The 26,447-nt window shown below is 42.8% G+C and overlaps 1 protein-coding gene across 1 annotated transcript in view; it reads right to left on the reverse strand.

Moving 5' to 3' along the window:
• Positions 1–26,447, reverse strand: part of COL4A1 (collagen type IV alpha 1 chain) — a 140,911-nt gene that overhangs the window by 61,205 nt on the left and 53,259 nt on the right. The window contains 1 exon segment of the mRNA XM_038570042.1: positions 17,491–17,550. Coding sequence (XP_038425970.1) covers positions 17,491–17,550 — 60 coding nt within the window.

Genomic DNA, 26,447 nt, shown 5'->3' on the forward strand with positions numbered 1-26,447 from the left:
TGGAGAAAACGATTACGTCTAACTGATGAAGGGGCAATAAATACAGGGCGAACGGGCTTTTAGAGGCTCCTGGAAGGAAAGCCCTCCACGGCTGTGGCCTCTCACCACCAGGCGGCGCGAGAGGACTACTTTTTCAAATTAAACCCTGTGGACTCTGAAGCCTTCAGCCTTTTTTTTCTTAAACATTCATTCCATTAATATATAAATATTAACTGTTCAATGCCATTGAAGATATTAGCATGGGCACAGCTCAGAGAGGTTTCATAAGGTCTAAAAGATAACACCAAGGGAAAGAAAGAATTTTAATTAGTATTTAAAATGTAATTAAAAAGATAAAAAAATAAAATAAAATGTAATTAAAATTACATATGAACCTAGCAACCTGAACATCAAGGCTACTGAGTGGCAGGTGAATGCCGATGACCTGATCAGTAATATGAATTATGCCTATTTCTCAGATTGCTTTTTTCTATTCATCTTATAAACAGAGTATTTGAATCTACAATAACACAGAAAAAAAATGGTTTTTTAAATGACAGCACAGAAATACTACATACTAGAAAAAAACTTAAGTCCTACAAAATGGTCATGAAATACGTTCAGGCAGGACAGCAGGGAGGTCTCTAAGAAAGTACTACTAAATACCCAACTGCCAGGAGTATTTATTTAAAGGCTTCTCTTCGGTCCCTTCTACTACAAGTCTGTAGGAAACATACATAAGGAAATTTACCCATTCTCCTGATTTTGTCATCTGTGAAAAAAAAAAACAAAAAACAACCATCTGATTTTTAATGGCTTCCAAAAGAGACGATTAACATCTCCCTTGCTAAAAGCATTAGTTTAATGACATGGAGTTCTCATGAAAGTCAGAATCAGAAATACTGCTACCTAATCCAATTACCTTACATTCTGCTTCTCATAAGTAGACTTAAAGGGGCATCTGGGTGGCTCAGTTGTTGAGCATCTGCCTTTGGTTCAGGTCATGATCCCTGGGGTCCTGGGATCAAGTTCCACTTCGGCCTCCCCGCAGGGAGCCTGCTTCTCCCTCTGCCTATCTCCCTGCCTCTCTCTGTGTCTCTCATGAATATATAAATAAAATCTTTTTTTAAAAGTAGACTTAAAAATGTGTTTTAAAGCAGAAAAACCATACAGACATAAAAGTGCTATACTGTAGCTTGGGCCCTTACTGTGACTGTGGCAGATTGTGCATGTCACACACTGCAGTAACTAGGAGGCAAAATCCAGAGGCAGCTCAGCACTGGCCCAGCGTGAAGGGGGGCACGCAACTAACATGCACAGGCCTGAGCAAAATGCAGTAGCAGCAAAACCACCCAGCCTGACCCAGACCCTACAAAGGGGGTCTATTTATGCATGAATGTTTATAAAGTTGCACTTGGGGGAAAGGGGATGACCACGCCTGAGAAAGGGCAGGAGTGCTTCCACTCACCAGCACAAAAGCTTTTCTTTGTCTTAAAGTTCCATGAGATTTACCAAAACTCTATGCCATAACTTACAGATCTAGGGGAAGGGGAGGGATTGCAGGGAAATAACTAACGGACAACAAAATAACAAGGTCATTAACAAAGAGCAGGAGGTGAGCAGCTCTTTGAATTTGGACAGAAAAAAGACATCTTTTTCTCAAAAAGACACTTTGCTGTGTTTTCACTATCACCAACAACCTTGAGGTATAAAGAGATGGTTTTATGTTATCAGCCAACTTGAGAAACAGCAATCAGTGCAGAGCACCTAAACAGACTTAGAGGGCTTTCATATTATCATCACTGAGGATGTTATTCACCTGAACTTGGAAGTGTATGTGGGTGTGTGACAAGGTCCTGGAAGTGCGTGCATCCTGAAAAGAATTAGGACACATAAAAGTCAGGAAGTGCCACAATCTAGGTCAGGAATTTGGGGGAGGGGGGTCTGTGTTAACAGTAAGTATGAAAAATGTAAAAAGAACTATCCTGAAAATAATAATCATAATTAATAATACAAAAAGCATGCAAGATAGCCTTCAGATTTAACCTTGAGAAAAACTGCCTATTGGCAATTAAGAGAAAAACTTTTTTCTTTTTTTTTTTTTCCTAAGAAAATGTGGGTTGAATGCAACTATCCATCAAAATTAGGTTTTTGGGTGTCCTGCCAGGGGGCATTCCGTGCTCACCAGCACCTAGCACAGTCAGCACACGGTAGATGCTCACTAAATATTTTGAGGAGTGAATCAGGAAACACAAAGTGTTAAAGATTCCGAGGAAATAATATGAGCCTACCAAGAGGCACAGAGTTGGGGATCCTATTTTCAAAATGGACTGCAAAAACAGGCATCTTTGCTCTGGGTTTGCAAATGGAGGGGGTCTTCCTTCCTACCATCTTGATGCTATGTGGTGGAGAGAACCTAGAAACCCAGAAAATGTCTGTAGCTCCAGCACCAGGCACTGAGAATCTTTGAGGATCAAGTTTGCTGTCTGGAGGATGGGACAACGCTATCTGCCTCATACAGGATGTGGTGAAGGATCAAACCTGGTTGATCCTACTTTGCTCCACATCCAACACCAAGCACATGATCACAGACCACACAGGTCTGGCTCTCATGTATTTACATACAAACAGTTTGCATTCACTACCAAGATTTCTCAATCCATCAAGTCAATTGCATTTCTTCAAAGCCACAGAATATCTTAAAGGAGAAAGAAAATGCAGTGTTCGCCTTTTCTCCTTCCAAGCCGTCATGACCTATGACTTATCTCATTCTTGTTTTTGAGACTAAATTTGACAACAGAAAATAAGGATTTCTTGAGTACTGAAAAGACAGGACAGGTTTTCTTTTTTAAAGAAATTCCTCATTTATCTTATGCACAAGGTTTTTTTATTTTCTTCTTCTTCTTAGTAAATACATCTGATACTAATTATTTTCTCACAGCTCAGAATATTGTTTTTCCCTCCCACATGAGCCTGAGTCTATGCGGCCACATGGTCACCAATTTGTCCCTGTCCACAGCCCTGGGGCCCTGCTCTTTTTGTAGCCCAAAGGTGTCCGATGACAAAACGCATGTTTTGTTTCCTCTCCCTCCAACAAAGTGCCTTGGCCACACTGCATTGCTAACAACGTTCTCCCTCAGTGCTTGGCAATAATGTCAAGACATCGTTCGTTAATCATGCTCAGAACCCAAAAGATAAGAACAGTTCCAAAGAGGCTGAAATATGACGAATCAACTTTGCCCATATAACACAATGCAATACTGGGTGGTTTTACAAAACCCATACTTCATTTAACATCATTACTTTGAAAAACTTGTGGTCAGATCAATCTGAATTAACAACTGAATTTTAACCTATTTCCAGTAAACACCATTGTTTCTCTTAAAACATATACAGTCACTCGAGGAAAGGAATTAATAAGCAAGATAGTGCAGGGGTTTCTTGGGCCTAGATTTTGATTTTACATCTGAATAGCTAAGAAAAGGGTACAATGGCACAATCAATACAAAATCATAGTGCATAATGAACACAATAAATAACTACTGCTTAAATGCTTAAAAGCAGCCTTCCCTTAGAGGGAAGGTCCCCTTTCCCGCAACATCATTCACAGAATTAGCAAGCCTGTTTCCAAAAGATGACGTGGAGATATATTTTAGCCTAATATATGGCCAGATTCTTTTAAAAACTTAAATTAGTCAGATCTTACTTAATGCCATTTTTACTCTATATGTCGGAAGTTTGAAAGGTTCAATTTATAAGATAGTTTTTTGCCTTTTTTTCTTAATTACTTAATACCAATAGACTAAAATACTTTAGTATTTAGTTCCTTAACTAGGAGATAAGATACAGAAATCTGCTTAAATTGCATCTCAGTGTGTAAATTGGAGAAATTACTGTTCTCATAAAAAAAAAAAAGATTTCAGACTGTAGAGTTCAATGTGTGACACTTTTCCTTGTAGTCTATACCCAGTTAAAAAAAAAAATCATTTAGAGGATAGATGACCCTACGTGCAGATGTGTTAGGAAGAGGGAGAGAGGGGATGCAGGAAGAGGAAAGTCAGGCCACCTCTGCTGCCCGTGTCTCTCTGCTCCCCACTCTGGGGACATGGGGCAATCCCACACAATCACCAAGGTGATTTGCCTTTGGCAAGAGGAGGCTGATCAGCCAAATACCCCAAAGTTGCCTTCCCTTGTCCCCTGCCCCAGATATAAAATTGTTAATTTCCTAAGATTTTTTAGCTCCCCCAGGAATTGCAAACCAGTGGGACCCACCAGGCATCTCTGCAAGAGCAAGTAGGCTCCAAACTCAATGCTTGTCCACAAGAAGAATGAGCACCTCTGCTTTAGAAACAGACAAGGAATCATCATCTAAGAGCCGTGTGATACTCCACATAAACACACTGTGGTTGGTTATATGGGTCCAGAGTTTCAGAATAACAAATCCAGTAATGACAAGTTGCTCACTCGCCCTCCCAGGCCCCTAAATCCACTCTTGAAGGGCAGAGCCACCTGGGCCTCCTGGCACCCACCCATGTGAAGTCATAAATCAGGAAGCGGACACTGCTTCTGATGGAGCCACACCATCACAGCTGGAGAGAATAATTGCTAAGTAAAGGACAAACTGCGCTTCTGAAATAAGATTTCCCTCGCTCTCCCAGAACCTCTACTTAACTGTGTGATGGGACACAGAGGGCGCTGTGCCAGGAACCAAAGAGCTGACAGGCCTGCACAATGACACGTGTACACTCGTACTGCTCACTGAGCAGAGCAAATTCCTTTTAAACAACAGAACCCTAAACCTCACCCACTGAGTAGGGATCCCTGTGTGTAGCATCACTTGACCTGGACCATGGTTCTTAGGTTCCCACCATGAAGACATCCATTCCACCACATGGCACTCCATGTCCCCCAGGGGGTTCCCACCACGAAGACACCCATTCCACGACACGGCACTCTGTGTCCCCAAGGAGGTGGGAGCCTGGAAGGGATGCTGTCCCCAAGGGTGGGGATCATTCATGTTATGTTTGCACAGATCAATGCTTCCATGCTCGGTGCTCACCCAGGACTGAGAGGCCACACCTGAGGCGGGCAGGTCACTTCACAGTCGACCATCCTCCAGCCCCCAGGGAAGTCTCAGGGAGGAAATAACTGAATGTGTGAGCAAACGGGAGAGACAGCCAGGGAGAAAGTCATGGCAGCATTTCTGGGCCATGAGAACTCAAGGGGGATCCCAAAGCAGAAAGCCAACAGAAGCATCAGAGGGCAGAGGGGGCTCAGAGCAGGCTGCAGGAGGCGGTGCTGCGGGCGGGTCGGGGCAGCCGTGGTGAGCGCTGGGACAGCCACACCCCATCCTGGGCCTGACCTTCCCCAACCAGGTCAGCACAGCGCTCTGACAGCTCCCCGGGACACCACAGCGTCCCCTGCCCCGGAGGTCAGGACCTCCCAGCACTCGGGGACAGCCTGGCCTTGACCCAGAAGTGCTCTCAGGCCCCGCGCCGGGCCTTCCCCTAGAAGATTTCAACTCTGAATCCGAGTGACCATGGGACTGAGGAATGCGCGCCGGGTCTGGGAACACGGGACAGACGCGGGTGCTGAGGGTCTCCAGCCTTGCAGGGTGGGTGAGTGTGTGTGTGTGTGTGTGTGTGTGTGCTTGTGTGCGTGTGCATGTGTGCACACGTGTGCTATGCGTGTGTGTGCAGGCACGTGTGCTTGTGTGTCCATGTGCAAGTGTGTTGCATGTGTATTGCGCGCACGTTTGTGCACGTGTGTGCATGTGCTCACCTGTGTGTCCCTGTGCTTGTGTGTGTATATGTGTATGTGCATGTGTATGCTCCCCCGTGTGTTCGTGCACATGTGCATTCACATGCACGCGAACACAGACAGGAGGCGAGCTGTCAGGCTGGAGAACATGCGCGAGGTGCACCTGTACAGGGAGCAGAAAGGAAGCCAGTGAGCATCAGGAAAGGAAGAAAACTCGAGGTGGGAGGGAGGGGAGAAGTCACCTTGTGCCCACACAGCCAGGCTGTGAAATCTAGCCCCCAACACTGTTGCGTATCCAGAGCTCCCCCACATGCAGGAAGCGGGACACCCTCCAGAGCTTTGGCTCCTGTCCCCATAGACCTGGACCCACAGGGGCCCTCGGCACAGGTCAGCAATCTCAGCTCCACTTCGTGACTGCAAATCATACTGTAGAATGTTATTTTTAGCTTTGGCTGGAAGTGTCTGCCCCGGCCACAGATTACATCTGCCCTGGCAGACAAGGCCATTTAGTTAGCTGTCAGGTCACCGTCTCTTGTAAAGAATTGTGTGTCCTACGTCCAGAGGGGATGCAGGGCCCAGGAACCAGGATGCCCCCACCAGGCCCTCCTGAGACTGGGGGTCACAGTCTCCCCACTGGGCTCCCAGGGCTCAGCCTGTGTGGTCTAGAATCAGAGAAGGGACCACTCTTCACCAAGTGCTGCTGTATTTGGACTGAGACACCAAACCTCTGGTGCTCCAGCTCTGTAGAAGGGAGGCATCACCAAGCCCTCACCAGCCACACCAGCAGAGTGGGAGGGTTTCTGCACCAACCAGGAGAAAAGGTACTGTGTCCCGATGCAGGAGAAAATACAGCATCCCCTGGCCCCTGGGATAGCAAGCAGACTATCTTGGTATCTTCCACCCTGGTCCAGGAGACACTGACCAGACCAGGGGCAGGAGACCCGGCCACAGAAACAGCAAGGCCCAAGGGCTTTGCAAAAGTACACATACTCTGCATTTTGCCAAACAACTTCACTTTCACAAAACCGTCCTACAATGATTTGGGGTCTCATATGGGGAAGTGAGACTGGGGGGAGGGGTACAGGGGTTCCGTCATACACAGAAGTTTCCCAAAGTGTCCCCGTTTCCACCTCACATCTCACATCGGGGCAAACATCACAATAAACAGGGAAACAAAATTGGGGAGAGGTCTAACTCATGTGCCCTGAGTGTGCTGCCTGGATTTTAGGTGCCTGCTAGTGACAAGTCCCACTTGCCTTTCCCTGGCCTGAGACCTCAGCTCAACTCTGGGCCCTACAGGGCTCACTCTCACCACACTGCCTCCCTCTGAGCTGGTGGCAGATGTCCGGTCTGGGGTTTATTGGTGCCGTCACTCCTTTAATGCTTTCTTCTGCCATGAGACCACAAGAGCCATGTGGCCAGGTGTCCCACCCGTCCTGCTAACCACTGCCTATGGCCATCGGCACCCTGCCACAAAGAGCACAAGTGCAGTGAGACCCCTAGAATGATGGGCAGATGGGGTGGGATGGTGGACGTTGTTTTCTGGCTCCAACAGTTCACTGGATCTACCACGGAGAGACTTAGTTCCTTCATCAATCTTCTATGGAAAGGCATGAGCCAAGTACTCAGGGTCTCAGAATTCACCTCAGCTTACAGTGAGGATTTCTTTAGAATCAGTGAATCACATGTGGCCCATGTGCTACGATGGGACATCCATCAAACAGCGCTTGGAGAGAACTTCACGATCAAACAAGATGTGTGTAAGAGATCTGTATCTATCCTTCTTTTTTTTTAATTTTTTTTTTTTAAATTTATGATAGTCACAGAGAGAGAGAGAGGCAGAGGGAGAAGCAGGCTCCATGCACCGGGAGCCCGATGTGGGATTCGATCCCGGGTCTCCAGGATCGTGCCCCGGGCCAAAGGCAGGCGCCAAACCGCTGCGCCACCCTGGGATCCCCTATATCTATCTTTCTTTACCAGAAGCACATTTTAGCTCTTTGTGGGCTTGTCTGTAAGCCCATGGGCTGACACAACCTCATGCTAAGGAAGGAGAACACCCTACAGAAGGACTTTAAGCCAGGAACAGTTTCACGGTGGCATCGTAGCAGCTGGCAGAAAACCATTCATTGTCAGCTCCTCACATTCTCCTGTGAAGAAGTGGGGGGGGATGGGGGGCATTTAACCTGGGACCAGATAAGGATCGTACTTTTATAAAACTCTGTGGTCAACCCGTGGAGGCAGGCTCAGCCCCCATGGAGACCAGATCGTGTTCAAGTGCACCTTTAACACTTCTAATGGATTTGCCAAAGGGGGAAGAGGGGGGAGAAGACAGGGGCACCACTTCCCACCATCATCTGGTTTGCTCGTTACCGCTGACTAATTCTTCCTTTGTTTGATTGCACATTCTGCTGAACCACTTCACAAGGAAGAGGGTTCTGTTAATATCATTTTTGTGGGGGCAGCTCTCCACGCCCACACAGCATAATTACTCTGCCTCATTACGTGCCGTCTGGAAACGTATTTTCAATGTTCGTGATACTTGACCGACCACCAGCAGGAAAACCCAAATGCGCCGTTTTCATTTGTCAGGGTCTGTTTTATGCTATCTTTGATCTTGAATTAAAACACACAGTCTCATTTTGCTACTTCGAAAAGAAAACTATATTCCTGACAAGCAATGTTTTCTCAGGATCCTATTTACAAAAAAAAAAAAAAAAAATTTTCCCATGCATCGTCAAGACGAGGGCTGTCAGGGCCAGCATCGTGATGACAGCTCCACTCACATGAGGTGTTCTGGGCTTTAAAAGTCACAGAACATGATATTCCATTCAGGAAATTTAATTTTCTGCTACTCTTTCTAAACATGGAAACAAAATCAAATCACTATTTTTAAAGCTGTGCTGGATGAGGTGTGTTCCAAATACAGCTGCAAATAAAAAAATGTGGGTTTTTAAAAAAATATGATTGTAGTGTATCATGAGTTTAAGATGTCTCAGAAGCATATGACAAGGGGCAGATGTTATGCAGTGAAGAGAAACCGGCAGAGGGACAGCAGTGGGACGACACAGCCTACAGTCCCTTCTTTGCTAGGGGACAGCTGGTATCAACGTGGTAGTGTCCAAAGCCTAAGTGAGACATCCACGCGGGGCTTGTGTGCAGAAGAAGATAAACCTACTTAACATGGACCTGTTTTTAGTGACTTCCCTGTGGTATATTCTTAGCATTGGAACCCTTGGGTTCAAACACATTTTTAAACATTCTTTGTTTTCAAAGAACTATTTAAAAAGACAAAAGTAGGTGAATGTGGGAACCCATGTTGATTCTCATGAGGACTCTGCCAGATGATGAGTCATGTGTAATATGTGGAAATAGGAAATAGGAGACATCTGGAAAAAATCTTGGCATTACAAGACACCAGAAAAAACATGGAAAAGGAAAAGAGGGTGGATTAGCCAAGATCTGCCAACAGGAAGAGAAGGATCATGCCACCGGACCCTGCAATGAAGACCAATTGCTCCCAACATGATTAGAGTAGGCACTTGGGGTGCTTGATCCCTCACATGGCAAAAATAAAGGATATTTCTCAGAGGTTCCCCTTTAATAATCTCCACAACAGGGACAGCTGGCTGGGGGAGGAGAGGGGCTCAGACAATGCCTGTAATTACACGCATGTCAGGAAAAGCAGCTCACAAAACCCTGAAGGGGTATTTGGAATGCATAAAGGGAAAGCTAGTTCCCCTTATATTTTAAGGGAAAAGGTTCTGGAAATGGATGATAAAATCACAGCACTGACTAGAAATTGGATGGTGTTTCCAGACAGACCTCCCAAGTGAGAGCATCTCATTTGTCCTGCACCAAAAGCACCCAAAAGCTATAAACATGCTTCCTAACAATGGTCTATGGTTGTGAAAACATCCTCACGTCTCTTTAATTGAGGTTCTGAGAGAGCTTCTGGCACAGGTGCAACCAGTCAGCATCTCTGGTCTCGCAGACTTCACATGGGAACTGGGACGCCCCTGCCAGGTGAGGGCTACACCTCTGCGTTTATGTCCAGGAACCCGCCCACAGCTGGACCAGCCAGCAGTCTGTCCCCGAATTCATGCAACTTTAAAATACAGCTACTGCTCCACCGACACGTACCCGTATATGACATTGTCAATTTCCTGAGTGCTTTTGGGCACAACGCCTTCCACTTGACCCTTTTAGCAGCTCTAGGAAGCTGCAGGCCAAAGGCCACCTTCCTCTTTCTTAGGGTAACTGGTTGACGTGACTTGATGAGACATCCTCAGCTGGTAGACGGTGGAGCTCACAGGATAATCAAGGCTTTGATCCAACAAGACATTCTTTCCTAAAGGCTCTCACTGATCTGAGAGATAAAAGATCTATGACCAAATGTATCCAGGGAACAGTACATGCTATGCCACCCCTTAAACACTCAGAAGCTTATTTAAGATTCTGAGATGCCCCAGCATGGAAACAACAACCACTGAACCATAACTCAGTGTTCCCCAAACTCATTTGTCCTTGGAACACTCTTCCTTATTCTGGCCCAAAGGAAACATCTATTAACATCTCAAGATGCTCCTACGATCACTGTTTGGTGAACTACACACGACTGCCTTTCGGAAAAGCTCAAAACACTCATAAAAATAAAGATATCCAATCAGTCTCAAAAATAGCAGAAGTGGGATCCCTGGGTGGCGCAGCGGTTTGGCGCCTGCCTTTGGCCCAGGGCGCGATCCTGGAGACCCGGGATCGAGTCCCACGTCGGGCTCCCGGTGCATGGAGCCTGCTTCTCCCTCTGCCTGCTTCTCCCTCTGCCTGTGTCTCTGCCTCTCTCTCTCTGTATGACTATCATAAATAAATAAATAAATAAATAAATAAATAAATAAATAAATAAATAAATAAATAAAATTTTAAAAAATAGCAGAAGTAATTTCAAATATGCCAAACAAATCTTAATTTCATTAAATAAAGCTCTTAATTATTTTGTAGTAAGTAATACTTTCTTCTGCAGTTTGACTTTATATACATCAAATCTTACTGGTAGAAAAATGGAATTTATTTTTAAGTATACTAGATTTTTATATTCTCACTGATTCAAATGTGGTACAGTGCCTCTCACAAAGTGCTTAGTAAATAAATTGTTATTATCAATGATTTATGATTATTAGTCCAAATCAGTTAATTTGCCCAAAGTATCAAATAATTTTCACACAAAAAATGTTTATTTCCATTTACTTGAGAAAAATATTAACTTCTAGGGATAAATATGACACCTTTAACACTTAGAACAATGGTTAATATAATTTATGGGAAAGAGATTTTCAATACCCTGATAAAAAATAATAAAAAGATAGTATGTATATATAATTCTATACTAAGAGTGAAAAGCGAGCAACTAGTCATTATACAGAGTATAACATACAAAGCACTCTAGTATTTTTTATTTCATAATGAAATCATGGCTAAGAACATTTCTATTATTAGCCATGAGTAAATTAAAAGAAAGATCAATGAAATAAATACATGAATACATTGAAGACTATTTAATTCTCAAAAAATATCCAGTCAATGTAGTCCCTGAATTTCACTGAATATTGAAAGACTAGTATGAGAATACTAGAAAAAAAGAATTTTTTCTGAATATTGAAGGACTAGTATGAGTGTGCTCTGTATTGATGTTCCTAGGAGAAAGTGAGATTCTTTATGGTTACAGTGATGTTAGATCCTAAGGCACTCCTGAGTGCCGTTAGACTCTCTGGCCGATGCCCACGCTCCTCATCCAGCAGATTTGGCAAGAGCAGCTAATGGAAAATTGCCAAAGTCAAATGGCACACAGAATTAGAAAGAGGGGAAGTTTTGCCTCTTCTCTTGTCTTTAGATAAGATTAGATTTACAGCATTCTTTGCACTTTTTTTTTATGCCTCACCCTTGAGAGGAAGATCCTAAAAATACCTGTTTGTAATCACTCCAAGTACCTGGCAAAGTAACAACAGAGAAGTGCATGTGGACGGACTCACGACCACACAACAACTCTGAGCAGACTGTGCAAAGAGAGGATGTATCTTCCCAGGTGTAGATGAGGCTGATGAGCAAGCTGATGACCCAAGCCTCTGGCCATGCTCAGAACACATACGGAATGTGGCCATATTCGCCTCCTGGAAAATCGAGGAGGTATGCCCAATACATAAGTAACGGAGTTACTCCCTCTTGACCACAGTGATGGATTTCCTACAGGACAGAGAATGTGCCAGGACTTCCTGAAGGAAGGGGTGGGGGTGCCACGTTCTCTGCTCTTGTGGGGCTCTTGCATCTCCTGACAGTGGCTTGAGAAACCCTCCCCTTGTGGTTTTATTCTGAACGCTGTATGGAACAAACACCCCTGAACATTAGCAAACATGGATTCTTGGGGCTGGGCATCCCCTAACTGCTCAGACGTGCTCTGACCTGCCCTGTGTCACAGACAAGGTGCCTCCCTGTGGTTATTTGTTGAACCTAGTGGACGCTCATCTGGAACAGAACTGGGAGGTCTGCCCATGGCCCCAAAGGAATGGGTTCATTTCTCTGTGTTCCTCCAGCAATCCTTTCCATCAATACCCATTTAGAGAAACGCTTTGTTTTCCTTGACAAGGGGCCAGCAGAGTGGTGTATACCCTGTGGATTTGGTTTTAGAGCAACGGGAGCTGGCCCAAGGCTTTAGGATATTCTGAACCATGAGTTCATCCGCTTGGGCTCTCCCAAATCAAGATATTCTTGTCCTGAATAATGGGAGCTGACTAGTGCTTGATTCCTGTTGCTGACCTCATATTCCCTATAAGAGATGGAGCTACTTCAGTGGCTCTCAATCCAGGTCCCCCATCTCTTCCACCACCCCAGGAGACAACATCTGGCCAAATTTGCAGACATGCTGGTTGCCACAAATGGGGGAGAAGGTGCTACTGGCCTCTGGTGGGCAGAAGCCAGGGATGCCACTAAACATCCTGCAATGCATAGGAACTCCCCACAACAAAAATCTAGCCTACTCAAAATGTCCATAGTACCAAAACTCAGAAACCCTGGACTAGCTGGTTTCTTCAACCATAAAATGGGTATAATAATAATATGCATTAAAAACACTGTGCCTAACCCAAAGCAGATGTTCAATTCACATCAACCTTCTTCTCTTTCTTGCTCTGACACCCCAAAGCCAGGATTTTCCTGTCCTGCTGAGATCTGTTGTGAATTAGCAGAGGCTACAATTTAATGTTAAGATGCAAGCAGACAGGTTTATACAGAGGTCTGCTGTGGGATATTTATTGATTGTGGCAAATGTATATGGGAACCAACTGGCTTGTAAAGCTCCAAACCATCTACTGTAATAAGAGAAAAGAGTATCCCACATAAAGAATGACATTCACTTCTTCCCAGATTTCCAGGGCCCAGAACAGAACCACTTCCAGATTGGCCAGACTTCCCCACCCTTTCATATCAGATAAGGCACACATTTTAGACAAAAACAAATTCCACTTTCAAAGTTCTCTGCTTTGCAAGTGATCTGGGACTGGCCTCTCTGATAACCTGAGCACCACCATGCAGACTCCACATGTGGAGCAGGGCCTCGGTTTGCAGACAATCTACTCAGCAATAACAAGAGAGTGTGCTTCTTCCCCACGGCCCTGGCAAGGATTGAGGTACCAGCAGGTTCAAGTACACTGAGAAGTTATGAGATACCCACACAGTTCTCGTTATGTAAGAGAAATACTGTAATTCTGTCTAATGGAGACTCTGCTCCCAAGACTATGGCTGCAAATGTCCTTTTCCAGAGTCATTTTATCAGGAACCACCAAGCCTTTTCTACAATACGTTATCAACTGGCCACAAGAGCTGTGTTCTCGGATTAGTGTGGTGAAATTCTGTGTCTTTCTTTATGCCTGTGAGTGACAGGTGACCTTACTCTATATCCAGGCAAGTCAGGGGCATTAGCTGACACATAATCCACCTGCACCCTTCCATCCAGGAAGCCATCCCTTTCTTTTTATGGCTCTGGGCCATGTCAGGGACGTGTCAGAGCCACTCCTTTCTCAGAACAACTGTACCATTTGTTTTTTTCTACTGTTTCTCCTGCAATGCGATCATTTGCTCCTAATTAACTATTTACTTCATAGGCATACCGTGCACCTCTCTGGTTTAATTTGGAGTTCCTGGTTTTGAATACTGCAGGGCCACAGAATAGAATGCTACCTTTTCATAAACGTGAGTTCCCCTGGTGAAAATATCTGAAAAACCTCTTACATAAACTCTGTTCTGGCAAAATATAAATGGCTAATTCCCAAGCATATAGCAGTTAACTCTTGGGAATGCGTTGCCATTCCTACTATCTCACATCGCTGAGAAAATCAGGTTATCAAGCAAAAGAAGAGCTTAACTTTTGGCTATTTCTGCATAAACAAGCATTCAAAACGCTAATCAGTTTAAACAGATAACATTCCCCCACTGCTGAGGTCTCTGGAAGAAAACTAAGCCATTGTGTACAAACCCAGATTAATGACCTAAGACAAAACACCTGAAGACATGAGTGCCGCCACGAAAGTGGGAAAACCACCAATTCTGCCAAACCCCAAAGTCTTATGAAAGCCTCATGAATTCAGCTGTTGAAGTCACAGCAAGATACCCACTGTTCAATCGATAGCTACGGGATTATGACACGACCACAGATCTGCTGCATTAACACTACTTATGGGATTTGGAGAATATAAGACATTCTGCCAATTAATGACATCTCCATGGAAGACAGCACTTAGCCAAAAAAGATTTGGCAATTGATACTGGACACATTCCAATGTCTGTCAGTGGATTCCAAATAGCCAATCTGAGAAAGGGTCCCTCAAGGAGATGTGGAAAAGATGGGTCTTAGAAACCACAATTTCCACATCTCTAAGGCTGCTGACACTCTGTCCTACTTAGGTAACTTCTCTCTGTCTGAGTTATGTGGCTTCTGTTATCCTACTTTTAAAAAGAGGTCAAAATTCATTTAACTTGTAGACATTTGAGAACAGCAAAATAACTCCTAGGAGAATTGAACACTTCCAGCAGGAGCTCGAAAGCAGGCCCATGACTTGAACCATCAGGTTTATGTTCTGTGATTCTAAACCCTTGGTTCATTTTGCATTTACACCTGATTAGCATGCCCAGGACTCACTCTGAGAATGGGTGGCAGTTAAGAAGGACCAATTTATCTCACTGATGTGCTGGCCAAGAATAAATGTCTCTGTTGTCTGACCTTCGCATGAGACGGGGGTGCCCTGCGTCTGAAATCCCAGCTCAGCCGTGCTCCAGTATCTCAGGCCAATACACTGATTATTTTAACATCGATTCCAAGACAATTAGTGGAAGTTTAAAATGTCCTCTTTCCATGAGGGGAAAGGACTTCTTCCTTGGTCATACATGCTATGCAAACCATGGGACCTGAAATATTTCTGCCCAAGAGGAGAGGCCAGATCTTCAATTTTTGTTGAAAGGACATAATACTAAACATTTGGCTATTCCCCTAGATTTCAAGAGGCCCTCTGAATTCATTTGACCACTACAGTCTTCTAAAACACAAATTCAGAATGGTTTAACCTACAACTAGCAGGCAGTTTATTTTAAATAGTCTTTCTGTCAAAATAACATAAAAAATCCAAAGTGGGTGGAGACTGAGTGCTGAGGGAGCAAGGGTCAGCTAGTGGAAAGGTCACAGAGGCCCTGGATTCCGGATGTCTGATCCACTTGCTAGGAAATTTGGAGGCTTAGTAAAGGAGAGAGTAGAATTCTACTCTGTCCACCCAACCCTAACAGGAGTGCTGGGGCTTTCTAATTTCAAAGCTCAGGTGGATTGGTCACACTGCCAGGCTGGCCTGAGCCCTCATCACAAGGAGGGAGCACAATCTAATGGCAAGTCTTCACCCTCAACACCTCTTCCCCTAAACCTTCCAGCACCCAAGTGGGAGGCTGGCCCTACTGCATGTCTCCTTGTCAAGATAAACACAGACCTGGACTCCCCTGAGCATACCCTCAATGCTCAATTTTGACAAGAAATGTTTCAAGACCCTTTCCCTGTGGGGTTGGGTGTAGATGCTGTCCATGACTTAGACATGGCCCTGCCTCTTCTAATGATGTTTAATGAACTTTGAACTAAAGTGGTGGTTCACTAGCTATCCTCAAGTCATGGAAAACTCAGCCAAAAAAACCTGGAAAGCTTCACCTAGATAAATCTACCTGGTTACATATTAATAGGTGGAATTTTGGTAAAAATGAAAATAAATCAGGCTAGAGAGTATATGTACAGAATAGGAAATCTGAAAAACCAGACCCATGGGAGTGTGCCACCAGGGTCTGCAGCTGCTGGATGGGGCAAGGGGGGGTAGGAGGGAATCCTGAAAGTCTTTGGAATGGACCCTGTTCTCGTTGAGAGTGAGCACAACTGCCAGCCTTCCAACCCCTAATGCTTTAAGTTACAAGAAAAACACAACAATGTTGATACAGCCCTTCAATTCCCATTTGTTAACACAGGAAAGTTCTACTTTTTATAGTTTTAAGAATCTCTTTGTTACTTCAGTGTGCCTATGTGTATAATTCAAGTTAGACCAAAAAGAAAAAAAAAAAGATTCTTTGTTATGAACATACTTGCCTCTACCATAAAATAACACTTATGAAAGCACACTGGAACTAGCCAGAAAAATGCACAGAATATGAAGGTGAATTACAGTTGATATGGTTGATAATGAAAGCTATAAATATATTTTCACATACTGCATTTATTCCAAAACTATCCAGGTAATACTGATGTCACCAACTATGAGCATATCTTTTTAAAAAATAATGTTGGTACTTTAGCAAGTGGCTAAAAAGAAGCAAAACCATTTTCGGTACAAAATTGCTGGTTTCAAGAGTGTGAGTCTGACGCAGTAAGCCTCCAGCAGGCCATGAGCAAGAGAAGGGGCATCCTGGCCAGCTGACACCCTCTGTGCCTGGAGACCAGGGCTCTCCCCTGCCTCCCCCTGCCTCAGGCCCCCACCTGTCACAAGCTGACTGGCCATTCCTCTCACTGTCACACCTAGTTTCCAGGGCCACCCCAGGCAATTTCAAGATTCTTCACTGTCCCTGGGGAAAACCAGGCAGGCACCCTCTCTCACAACAACTAAAATGCACAGATCGACGCCCTCCAGAGAAAATGATTTATCCAGATCTGTGATTCTCAAATGGGAGGGAGGAGCACTTACTTAGAAAAAAAATATTTTAATTTTACATTTGGGGAACAATAAATATTTACTGTTTTTGTAAGTAAATCTGGACAAATGTGTTATAAATTAAAAATTGGTTAACTATACTAATTTGAATAAAGGCCCTCAGGTGCCATAGAAGCTTTCTCTTTTTTTGAGAAAAATGCTAAGTTTTGTCTTTATACATGGGTTCAAAAGAATACTAATGGCCCAGCAGATTTTCTGCCAATAAACCCTTCCTTTCTTGAGTGGAAAATGGAAATAACTCGAATCCCTTTTTCTACATTAATTGCTGCTAATTATCAGAGTCTTTGGGGAACTGCTATTGAGATTTCATAGACACCATGTTCAGCCTGATTTTGCTTTATTCTGGGGAAATTATTAAAATAGTAATAAGGCTTTAACACAAATTGCTGATTATTTGGTTAGGTTTAATATAGTTTTTAATGACTTCCATATTGGTGGCAATCCGAAATGAACTGTTATGACTTAAGCTTTGGCCACTTACCTTCTGTCCTTTCACTCCATGGCAGTCACACTTCCCACATCCAGAGCCAGCACAACCACCCTGGAAGGAAGAGAAAATGTCTTTAAATAGAAGAACTCTTGCAAATTGAGGTCACTTTTGAATTGAAATGATTTTAGCATCTTCACCTATTTATGGGAAACGTCCTACCCCGTTATTTTGAGCATGACCTTAAAACATGAGATCTGGATTTGCTCTAACGGGGTTATCACATACCTCTCTTGCCCTAAGAAATGAAACAGCAAGCCTGGAGTAGAGAAAATTGAAGCATTACTTGGTCCACAAAGTGAAGGCTATCATGTTTACTTTTTGAAATTGCCTCCCCAGGGATGATTTTAACTGGACATCACCCATATTTGCAAACCTATGTTTGTGACTTAGGAATTTTCAAATTCATTCTATGAGGCCAGCATCACCCTGATACCAAAACCACATAAAGACATCTCAAAAAAGAGAGAGAGAGAGAGAGAGAAAGAACTATAGACCAACATCCATAATGAACATGGATGCAAAAATCTCAACAAAATATAGCTGACACGTTGTGTTTCGGCGACAGACAGACAGGCAGACAGAAAAATCTCAACAAAATATTAGCACACCAAATCCAACAATACATTTTTAAAAAAATCATTCACCACAATCAGTGGGATTTGTTCTTAGGATGAGAGGGTGGTTTAATACTCGCAAATCAATCCACATGATATATCACATCAACAAGAGAAAAGATGAAAACCATATGATCATTTCAACAGCTGCAGAAAAGCATTTGACAAAGTACAACATCCATTCATGATAAAAACTCTGCACAGTAGATCTAGAGGGACCATACCTCAACATAATAAATACCATATATGGAAAACCCAGAGCCAATATCATATTCAATAGGAAACTTTGAATTTTACCCCCACGGTCAGGAAGAAGACAAAGATGTCCACTCTCACCACTTTTATTAAACATGCTACCAAAATCCCTACCCACAACAATCAGACAATGTAAAGAAATAAAAACATCCAAATTGCTAAGGAAGAAATAAAACTCTATTTGCAGATGACGTGATACTATATATAGGAAATCTTAAAGACTCCACCAAAAAACTACTAGAACCAATAAATGAATTCAGTGAAGTCCCAGGATACAAAAATCAATTTATAGAAATCTGTTGAATTCCTATACACCAATAATGAAGCAGCAGAAGAAAAACTAAGAAAACAATCTCACTTAAAATTATACTAAAAACAATACTGTATCTCTGAATAAGCTTAACCAAAGAGGTGAAAGATCTATACTCCGAAAACTGTAAACACTGAAGAAAGAGGGGGGGAACCACTAATGAAAGAAATTCAAAATGACACAAGAAATGGAAAGACATGCTCATGGATTGGAAAAACAAATACTGTTAAAATACCCACACTACCCAAAGCAAACTATACATTCAATGCAATCCCTATCAAAATACCAGCAGCATTTTTCACAGAACCAGAACAAACAATTCTAAAATTTAGATGTAGCTAACAAAAGACCACAAATAACCAAAGCAATATTGAAAAACAAAACAAAACAAAACAAAAAAGAAACTAGGGACGCCTTGGTGGCTCAGCGGTTAAGTGTCTACCTTTGGCTCAGGGCATGATCCTGGAGTCCCAGGATCGAGTCCCACATCGGGCTCCCTGCATGAAGCCTGCTTCTCCCTCTGCCTATGTCTCTGCCCCCCCCCCTGTCTCTGTGTCTATCATGAATAAATAAATAAAATCTTTTTTAAAAAAAAAGAAAGAAAAACCAACTGGAGGTATCACAATTCCAGACTTCAAGTTATATTACAAAGCAGTAGTAATCAAAACAGTATGGTATAGAAATAGACACATAGGCCAATGGAATAGAATAGAAAGCCTAGAAATAAACCCACAATTATATGGTCAATTATTCTTTGACAAAGGAGAAATGAATATATAATGGGAAAAAGTCTATTTAACAAATGATGTTGGGAAAACTGGACAGCCAAATGCAAAAGAATGAAACTAGACCACACTTTCCTACACCATACACAAAAATAAACTCAAAATGGATTAAGGACCTAAAGGTGAGACCTAGGATTTTCCATCAAAATCCTAGAGAAGAACACAGGCAACACCCTTTTTGAACTCGGCCACAGTAACTTCTTGCAAGATACATCCACGAAGGCAAAAGAATCAAAAGCAAAAATGAACTATTGGGACTTCATCAAGATAAGAAGCTTTTGCACAGCAAAGGATACAGTCAACAAAACTCAAAGACAACCTACAGAATGGGAGAAGATATTTGCAAATGACATATCAGATAAAGGCTAGTTTCCAAGATCTATAAAGAACTTCTTAAACTCAACACCAAAGAAACAAACAATCCAATCATGAAATGGGCAAAAGACATGAAGAGAAATCTCACAGAGGAAGACATAGACATGGCCAACATGCACATGAGAAAATGCTCTGCATCACTTGCCATCAGGGAAATACAAATCAAAACCACAATAAGATACCACCTCACACCAGTGAGAATGGGGAAAATTAACAAGGCAGGAAACAACAAATGTTGGAGAGGATGCGGAGAAAAGGGAACCCTCTTACACTGTTGGTGGGAATGTGAACTGGTGCAGCCACTCTGGAAAACTGTGTGGAGGTTCCTCAAACAGTTAAAAATATACCTGCCCTACGACCCAGCAATTGCACTGTTGGGGATTTACCCCAAAGATACAAATGCAATGAAACGCCGGGACACCTGCACCCCGATGTTTCTAGCAGCAATGGCCACGATAGCCAAACTGTGGAAGGAGCCTCGGTGCCCAACGAAAGATGAATGGATAAAGAAGATGTGGTCTATGTATACAATGGAATATTACTCAGCTATTAGAAATGACAAATACCCACCATTTGCTTCAACGTGGATGGAACTGGAGGGTATTATGCTGAGTGAAGTAAGCCAGTCGGAGAAGGACAAACATTATATGTTCTCATTCATTTGGGGAATATAAATAATAGTGAAAAGGAATATAAGGGAAGGGGGAAGAAATGTGTGGGAAATATCAGAAAGGGAGACAGAACGTAAAGACTGCTAACTCTGGGAAACGAACTAGGGGTGGTAGAAGGGGAGGAGGGCGGGGGGTGGGAGTGAATGAGTGACGGGCACTGGGGGTTATTCTGTATGTTAGTAAATTGAACACCAATAATAAAAAAAAAATGCCAAAAATAAAAAATAAAAAAAAAATAAAGGTGAGACCTGAAACCATAAAAATCCTAGTAGAGAGCACAGGCAGACAGTTCTCTGACATTGATCATAGCAACATCTTTCTAGATATGTTTCCTTAAGCAAGTGAAACAAAAGCAAAAATAAACTACTGGAACTTAATGAAAATAAAAAACTTCTGCACAATGGAGGAAACAGTCAATAAAACTAAAAGGCAGTCTACCGAATGGGAGAAGATATTTGCAAATGACATTTCCGATAAAGGGTCAGTATCCAAAATATATAAAGAACTGATACAACTCAACACCCAAAAAACAAATAACCCAATTAAAAAATGGATGGAAGACATGAACAGAAAGACTTCCAGATGGCCAAAGACATATGAAAAGATGCTCAGTACCACTTATCATCAGGGAAAGACAAATCAAAACAATAATGAGATATCACTTCACACCTGTCAGAATGGCTAAAATCAAAACACAAGAAACAAAAGACGTTGAGAAGATGTGGAGAAAAAGTAACCTTCACGCACTGTTGGCAGGGTGCCAACTTTAGAAGACAGTATGGAGGGTCCTCAGAAAGTTAAAATAGAACTACCCTATAACCAACCAATCACACTTCTGGGTATTTATCCAAAAGAATACAAAAACTCTAATTCAAAAGGATACACACTCCTGTTTGCATCATTATTTACAATAGCCAAACTATGGAAGCAGCCTGAGTGTCACTGATAGATAATGGATAAAGAAGACGTGGTATATACATACAATGGAATAGTACTTAGACATTAAAAAGAATGAAATCTTGTCATTTGGAACAACATAGATGGAATTAGGAAGCATAATGTTAAGTGAAATAAGTCAGTCAGAGAAAGACAAATACCATATGATTTCATTCATATGTGGAATTTAAGAAACAAAACAAACAAGCAAAGGAAAAAAAAGGCGAGAGACAACCCAAAAAACAGACTCTCAACTATAGAGAACACACTGATGGTCACCGAGGGAAGGTGGGTGGGGGGGGTGGGGACTTAGAATTGCATTTATCATTATGAAGAAAATAAAGAAAATAAATCAAGTAGCATCCTGTAAAAAAAAAATCTGGAGAGGAAGGAAACTAATGTGTTCAAAAGCCCACCAAAAAAAAAAAAAAAAAAAAAAACAAAAGCCCACCAGTCGTTACAATCACCTACCATGTTGTTTGATCAGCTATCATTTTAAGGTAAGTGTTACCATCCCCATTTTACAAACTCAAATCTGACTTTGGAGGTTCAATATAATATGCTAAGACAAGGTTGAAACCAACTTCAACATAACATGCCAAGACAAGGTTGACACCAACTTCCATTATGTAAAACTGCCAACACGTTAAAAGATAAAAGTATGATGGTGCCTACCTACATTTGCAATTTTCTTAGTCAAACCCAAACTTTAAACCAAGATAGACACAGGTGTTGTAGACAGAATCTAAGGACATGTGACAAGAAAAAGTTTAGTTAATAAGCTTTTATTAGAGGCTGTGTCTTAGGTCTAGGATGAAATGTGTATTTAAATTCTGCTTCAAGTGTAAGAGCTTCTCAAACATAAGACAATACTATGAATAGTACTGTGATCATGTGAAGTCTATTTTTTTAAACAATATACTCAAGGCTTTGCCCCGTTGCCATGGAGATCCTCTGCCTAAAACAACTGCATCTGGAGATATTTATTTCATAAAGTGAAATCTGAACTAGCACCTCCAAGACAGTAAGCTGTTATTAATTTTGTATTTTGGAAATGGGGACAATTGACAACAGTCCAAACAGGCTCCAGAGATAATGGGTCTGCTTCTTTCTTTGGCTCACATTTGGGGCAACTTTCAGCATGCAATCTCACAACCTCCTAACATTCTAAATGAAGCCATGTGCACAGTTTTGCTTCACGACCTGGGTTTTGGTGACCACTCAGAATCTTCCAATGAGAGGAGGTCAAAATCTTAAGCCTGTGCTCCAGAAGGTTCAGCCAAAACGCCCACAGCCAAGAACTCAGAGACCCATGAGACATGTCCCACAGTATCACCACCTCCTGCCTCAGCCCCACCTTAGGGCTGCCTGCGCCCCACCCCGGGTTCCCACAAGGGTGGGTGCCACACCTCTATGGCGACACCTGTCCCATGCTCCTCACAGCCAATACTTGTACACCCCACACACACACCTGGGACCCTGAGAGCACTTGGGGCCAGCCCAGAGTCACAACCAGGCTTGATATGGACCGTATTTCCTCTGACACAGCAGAAGCTATAAGACTTGCATTGGGAAATAAAGTAGAGCACTGATGAAACAATGATTCATCCTCAACTGTGAAGATATACGGGAACTTTAGAGTTGTTCAACCATTAATAAATGGGCATCTCAGAATGGAGGAAACAGAGCAGAGGCTACCCGGCCACTGGTGGTCTGCTGCTGGGGGCACTGGCAGCCGTTTCACCAACCTTAAATAACAGGTGTACACAACAATCCAGGAACACGGGTAGGTAGCTCCCAACAGATGACTGCCTCACTAACAGCACCGTGGATAAACACTCCAGAGAGGAGACCATGTGCCGGCTGTGGGCCTGGCCAGGGAAGTTGGGGAGGGGGTGGCTCCCAGTGCTGCTGGGTGGGCCCCCAGACCAGGGAATCCCAGCAGGAGAGGCGTCTCAGTCACTGGGCATCCAGGTGAGCCTTCCCACACCGACCCAGCCCACAGCTCTCCTCCTGCTCCTGAGCCAGGCTTAGGAACATGCCTCTGCTCTTTAAACTCTTCTAAACCCCATCCCACTCCTACAGATGCCAAAAGAAAAACTCAACCAGGCTAAGACTCATTTATCTGGTAGGAAAGAGACTAATTTATTTATCTGGTGGCCCACTATTTGGCCACCTATCACCAGGCTTAGTTGGCCAAAACCCAAGAACAGCCTGAAGCAGGATGGGCTTTTCTACTTTACAGGTCAATACGGTTTCTTCAGAGTAAGCATAGTATCACCTAACTGAAGCTCAAAATGGCTATTTGGTGATTCTGGGTTTTCTCTTCTAAAATGCTGATAAAATCTCAGAAGCTTATCTCCATTCAATTTGAGGGAAGTTATAAAAATGAATTTCCTGGAACTGTTCCCTTAAGCTCTCAGCAAATGGTTTCATTGCAAGGGACACCAGATAAGAGGTTACAGGGCCACGGCTGTCGATGCTGGGGTCAAGTTGCTTCTTGTGCCTTTGCTACAGAAACACACCCTGTGTGTTTCCATAACCGATAGCCAGTTTTATCTTGGGCAAGGCTGCAGGTCATGGTAAACTTTCAGAGTAATCTGAGACGAGAAATAAAGGACCAGAGCCTTTATTATAGGAATAAAAGATCCTCATCCTGCCCCCCACCAGCTTATACTGTACCTCAAGCAAAATTAAAAAAAAAAAAAAATCTCAGACAAAAAGACATTCATGGCTCCTTATCTGTTTTATTTTTGTGGGAAATTTTATTAGCAATTCTGGCTCTAAAAGACAATTCCAAAGAATTGATGATTCTAATAACTCCTAAATTATGGTCAGCTTTTCAGAACTCAGAGCATTTTTAGACTATGATTTTCGTTTCACATTCTGGGTGGCCCAGCATTTTACGTAAATGGCCCTATAAAAAAATTAATTTTTAGACTAACAAAAATCATAAGATGCATGTTTACTTTGCTAAAAAGATCTCTTTTGCTTTAAAAGTTTCTATTTATTTAAGTAATCTCTAAACCCAACATGAGACTTGAACTCACGACCCCGAAATCAAGGGTCACATGTTCCTCCAACTGAGCCAGCCTGGAGCCCTAAAATCTATTTTAAAGTATTTAAACTATTCTGGTCCTTAGCATTGCTGTCATATAATGGCCCATGCTGGATATCACCCTGGTACACAGAAGTATTTTGGTTGTGATTCAAGGGTACACTGTTAAAAAGAATAAGGATCCCTTTTCAAGCAGGTAGAATGCACGATCTTGAAATAGCTAATTAAACTAAGAGCCTTATGTTATGCACATGTCAACTCTCTGCCATGAATTACTAAGTGTAAAAGGCAAATGAACTATATCAGATTCAAAATTTAATTGGTGACCTCACGTGTTAAAGACCATGTCACGAATCCCAAGATTTCCTGAGGAATTACATTTTGCATCTGGACCTCTCAGCAAAATCAAAAGATGTGCAGGGCCTCATAGACTCAAGCAGCTCCCTACTGGCCACACATCTAAGGGAGTTTACGAGGGCTGCTCACTTTTCCCAGCATCTGGAACATATTGGGCCCCAACAACTAGTGCCCATCCAGCTGTTCCAGATTCTAGAACGGGAAGAATTTGTACATTGTGTGAATTGCTCATACTTCGTTTTCCTGCCTTTTCCCTCACTGGAGTGCAAGCATCAAGTCAATTAGCTCCAAGTTCCCAAAGCAAAGTCTGTGCTTTCTTCCCGAGCAGAACATTCTTAAACCAAAAGGTCCTGGCTGAGGAAGCTGGTCAAAAAGACATCCTGCACTTTGAAAATGGGTATGTGGCTGAAGACCCCAAAGGTCAGAAAGTTGTGAGGCTTGGTCTCTCTTGTAGAAGTGGGCTATCCATGGTCAACACTAGAGAGGTCACCCAGATCATAGGGAGAAGAGAGCCCCAGACAGCTCTCGGGCGGCACAGACATCACATCTATATCCCCAACGGTGAAGAACAACCTAACAAAAACCATGTCACTCTTGACAGTCGTTCCTGCCTCTTCCCAGCAGACCCTACAGCCAATAACCTACCACGAGCATATAAGACGCTACCTCCAACAGAAGCAGAACAGAGAAAGATACCTTAGCTCTCAGTGAAGAGGCACATGCCCACACACAACTTCTATAGCCACTTTAAATGAAAACTAATAATACAATTTGAAAGGAATGCATAAAGTACAACAAAGTGACCCCTAAAACAAATATCTTTTCTAGTCTGTTGGGAGTCTCTTTTTAGGACGTGATGAAATAATTAATTTTATAGACATTTTCTTCTATGCCCCAATTAGAGATTTCCAGAGAGTCAAACCATCAGCATGAATGCTATAAAGTATATTAAGCTCTAAAAATTCCCAAAGATTGATGATATGCAGAACTAGTGCCAAAGAAGGAAGAGGAATGATAGAGGTCAGGGACTGTAGCTTGAAATGAAGCCTATTTCCGGTCTTCCTCTGATCTTCAGACCAACAGGGAGCTCTTCTCAACACTAAAGTGAGCTCCATGGGGGAATGCAGGAAGGGGGAAGGCTCGCTAATTCTGTTTAGAGAGCCCTTTTTACTTATCCAAAGGATGCCAAGCGTGGTGTTACTCTGCGTGCGTGTGCATGCGTGGGTGTACAAGAGGGTGTGGGTGTGTGGGAGTGAGAGAGACAGAGATAGAGACAGAGCACAAGCCCATACAGACGCTCTGTTATGCTAATTTGCTAACAGCGACATATCTTCTCTAGAAAGGCATATTTGGAATGAGTTTAACAGTGAAGTCCACAATTTTCTGACATTTTTCCTGCTTCTGATGGAAGGTAGACCTTTAACATCACCGCTTTAACAATTTTTATGTGTTTCACATCCCACCAAATAGGGACATGTGGAGATCTGCCAAGTCTAAATAGCTTATCTTTCAAATTCCTTTGTACATTCCCCATGCTGTGCAAAATGTCAAAATAGTTTTCTGGTGATCTTACCATCCCAATTTTCT

This window comes from Canis lupus, chromosome 22, assembly GCF_011100685.1.
Source record: "Canis lupus familiaris isolate Mischka breed German Shepherd chromosome 22, alternate assembly UU_Cfam_GSD_1.0, whole genome shotgun sequence".
In the NCBI taxonomy this organism is placed as follows: domain Eukaryota; kingdom Metazoa; phylum Chordata; class Mammalia; order Carnivora; family Canidae; genus Canis; species Canis lupus.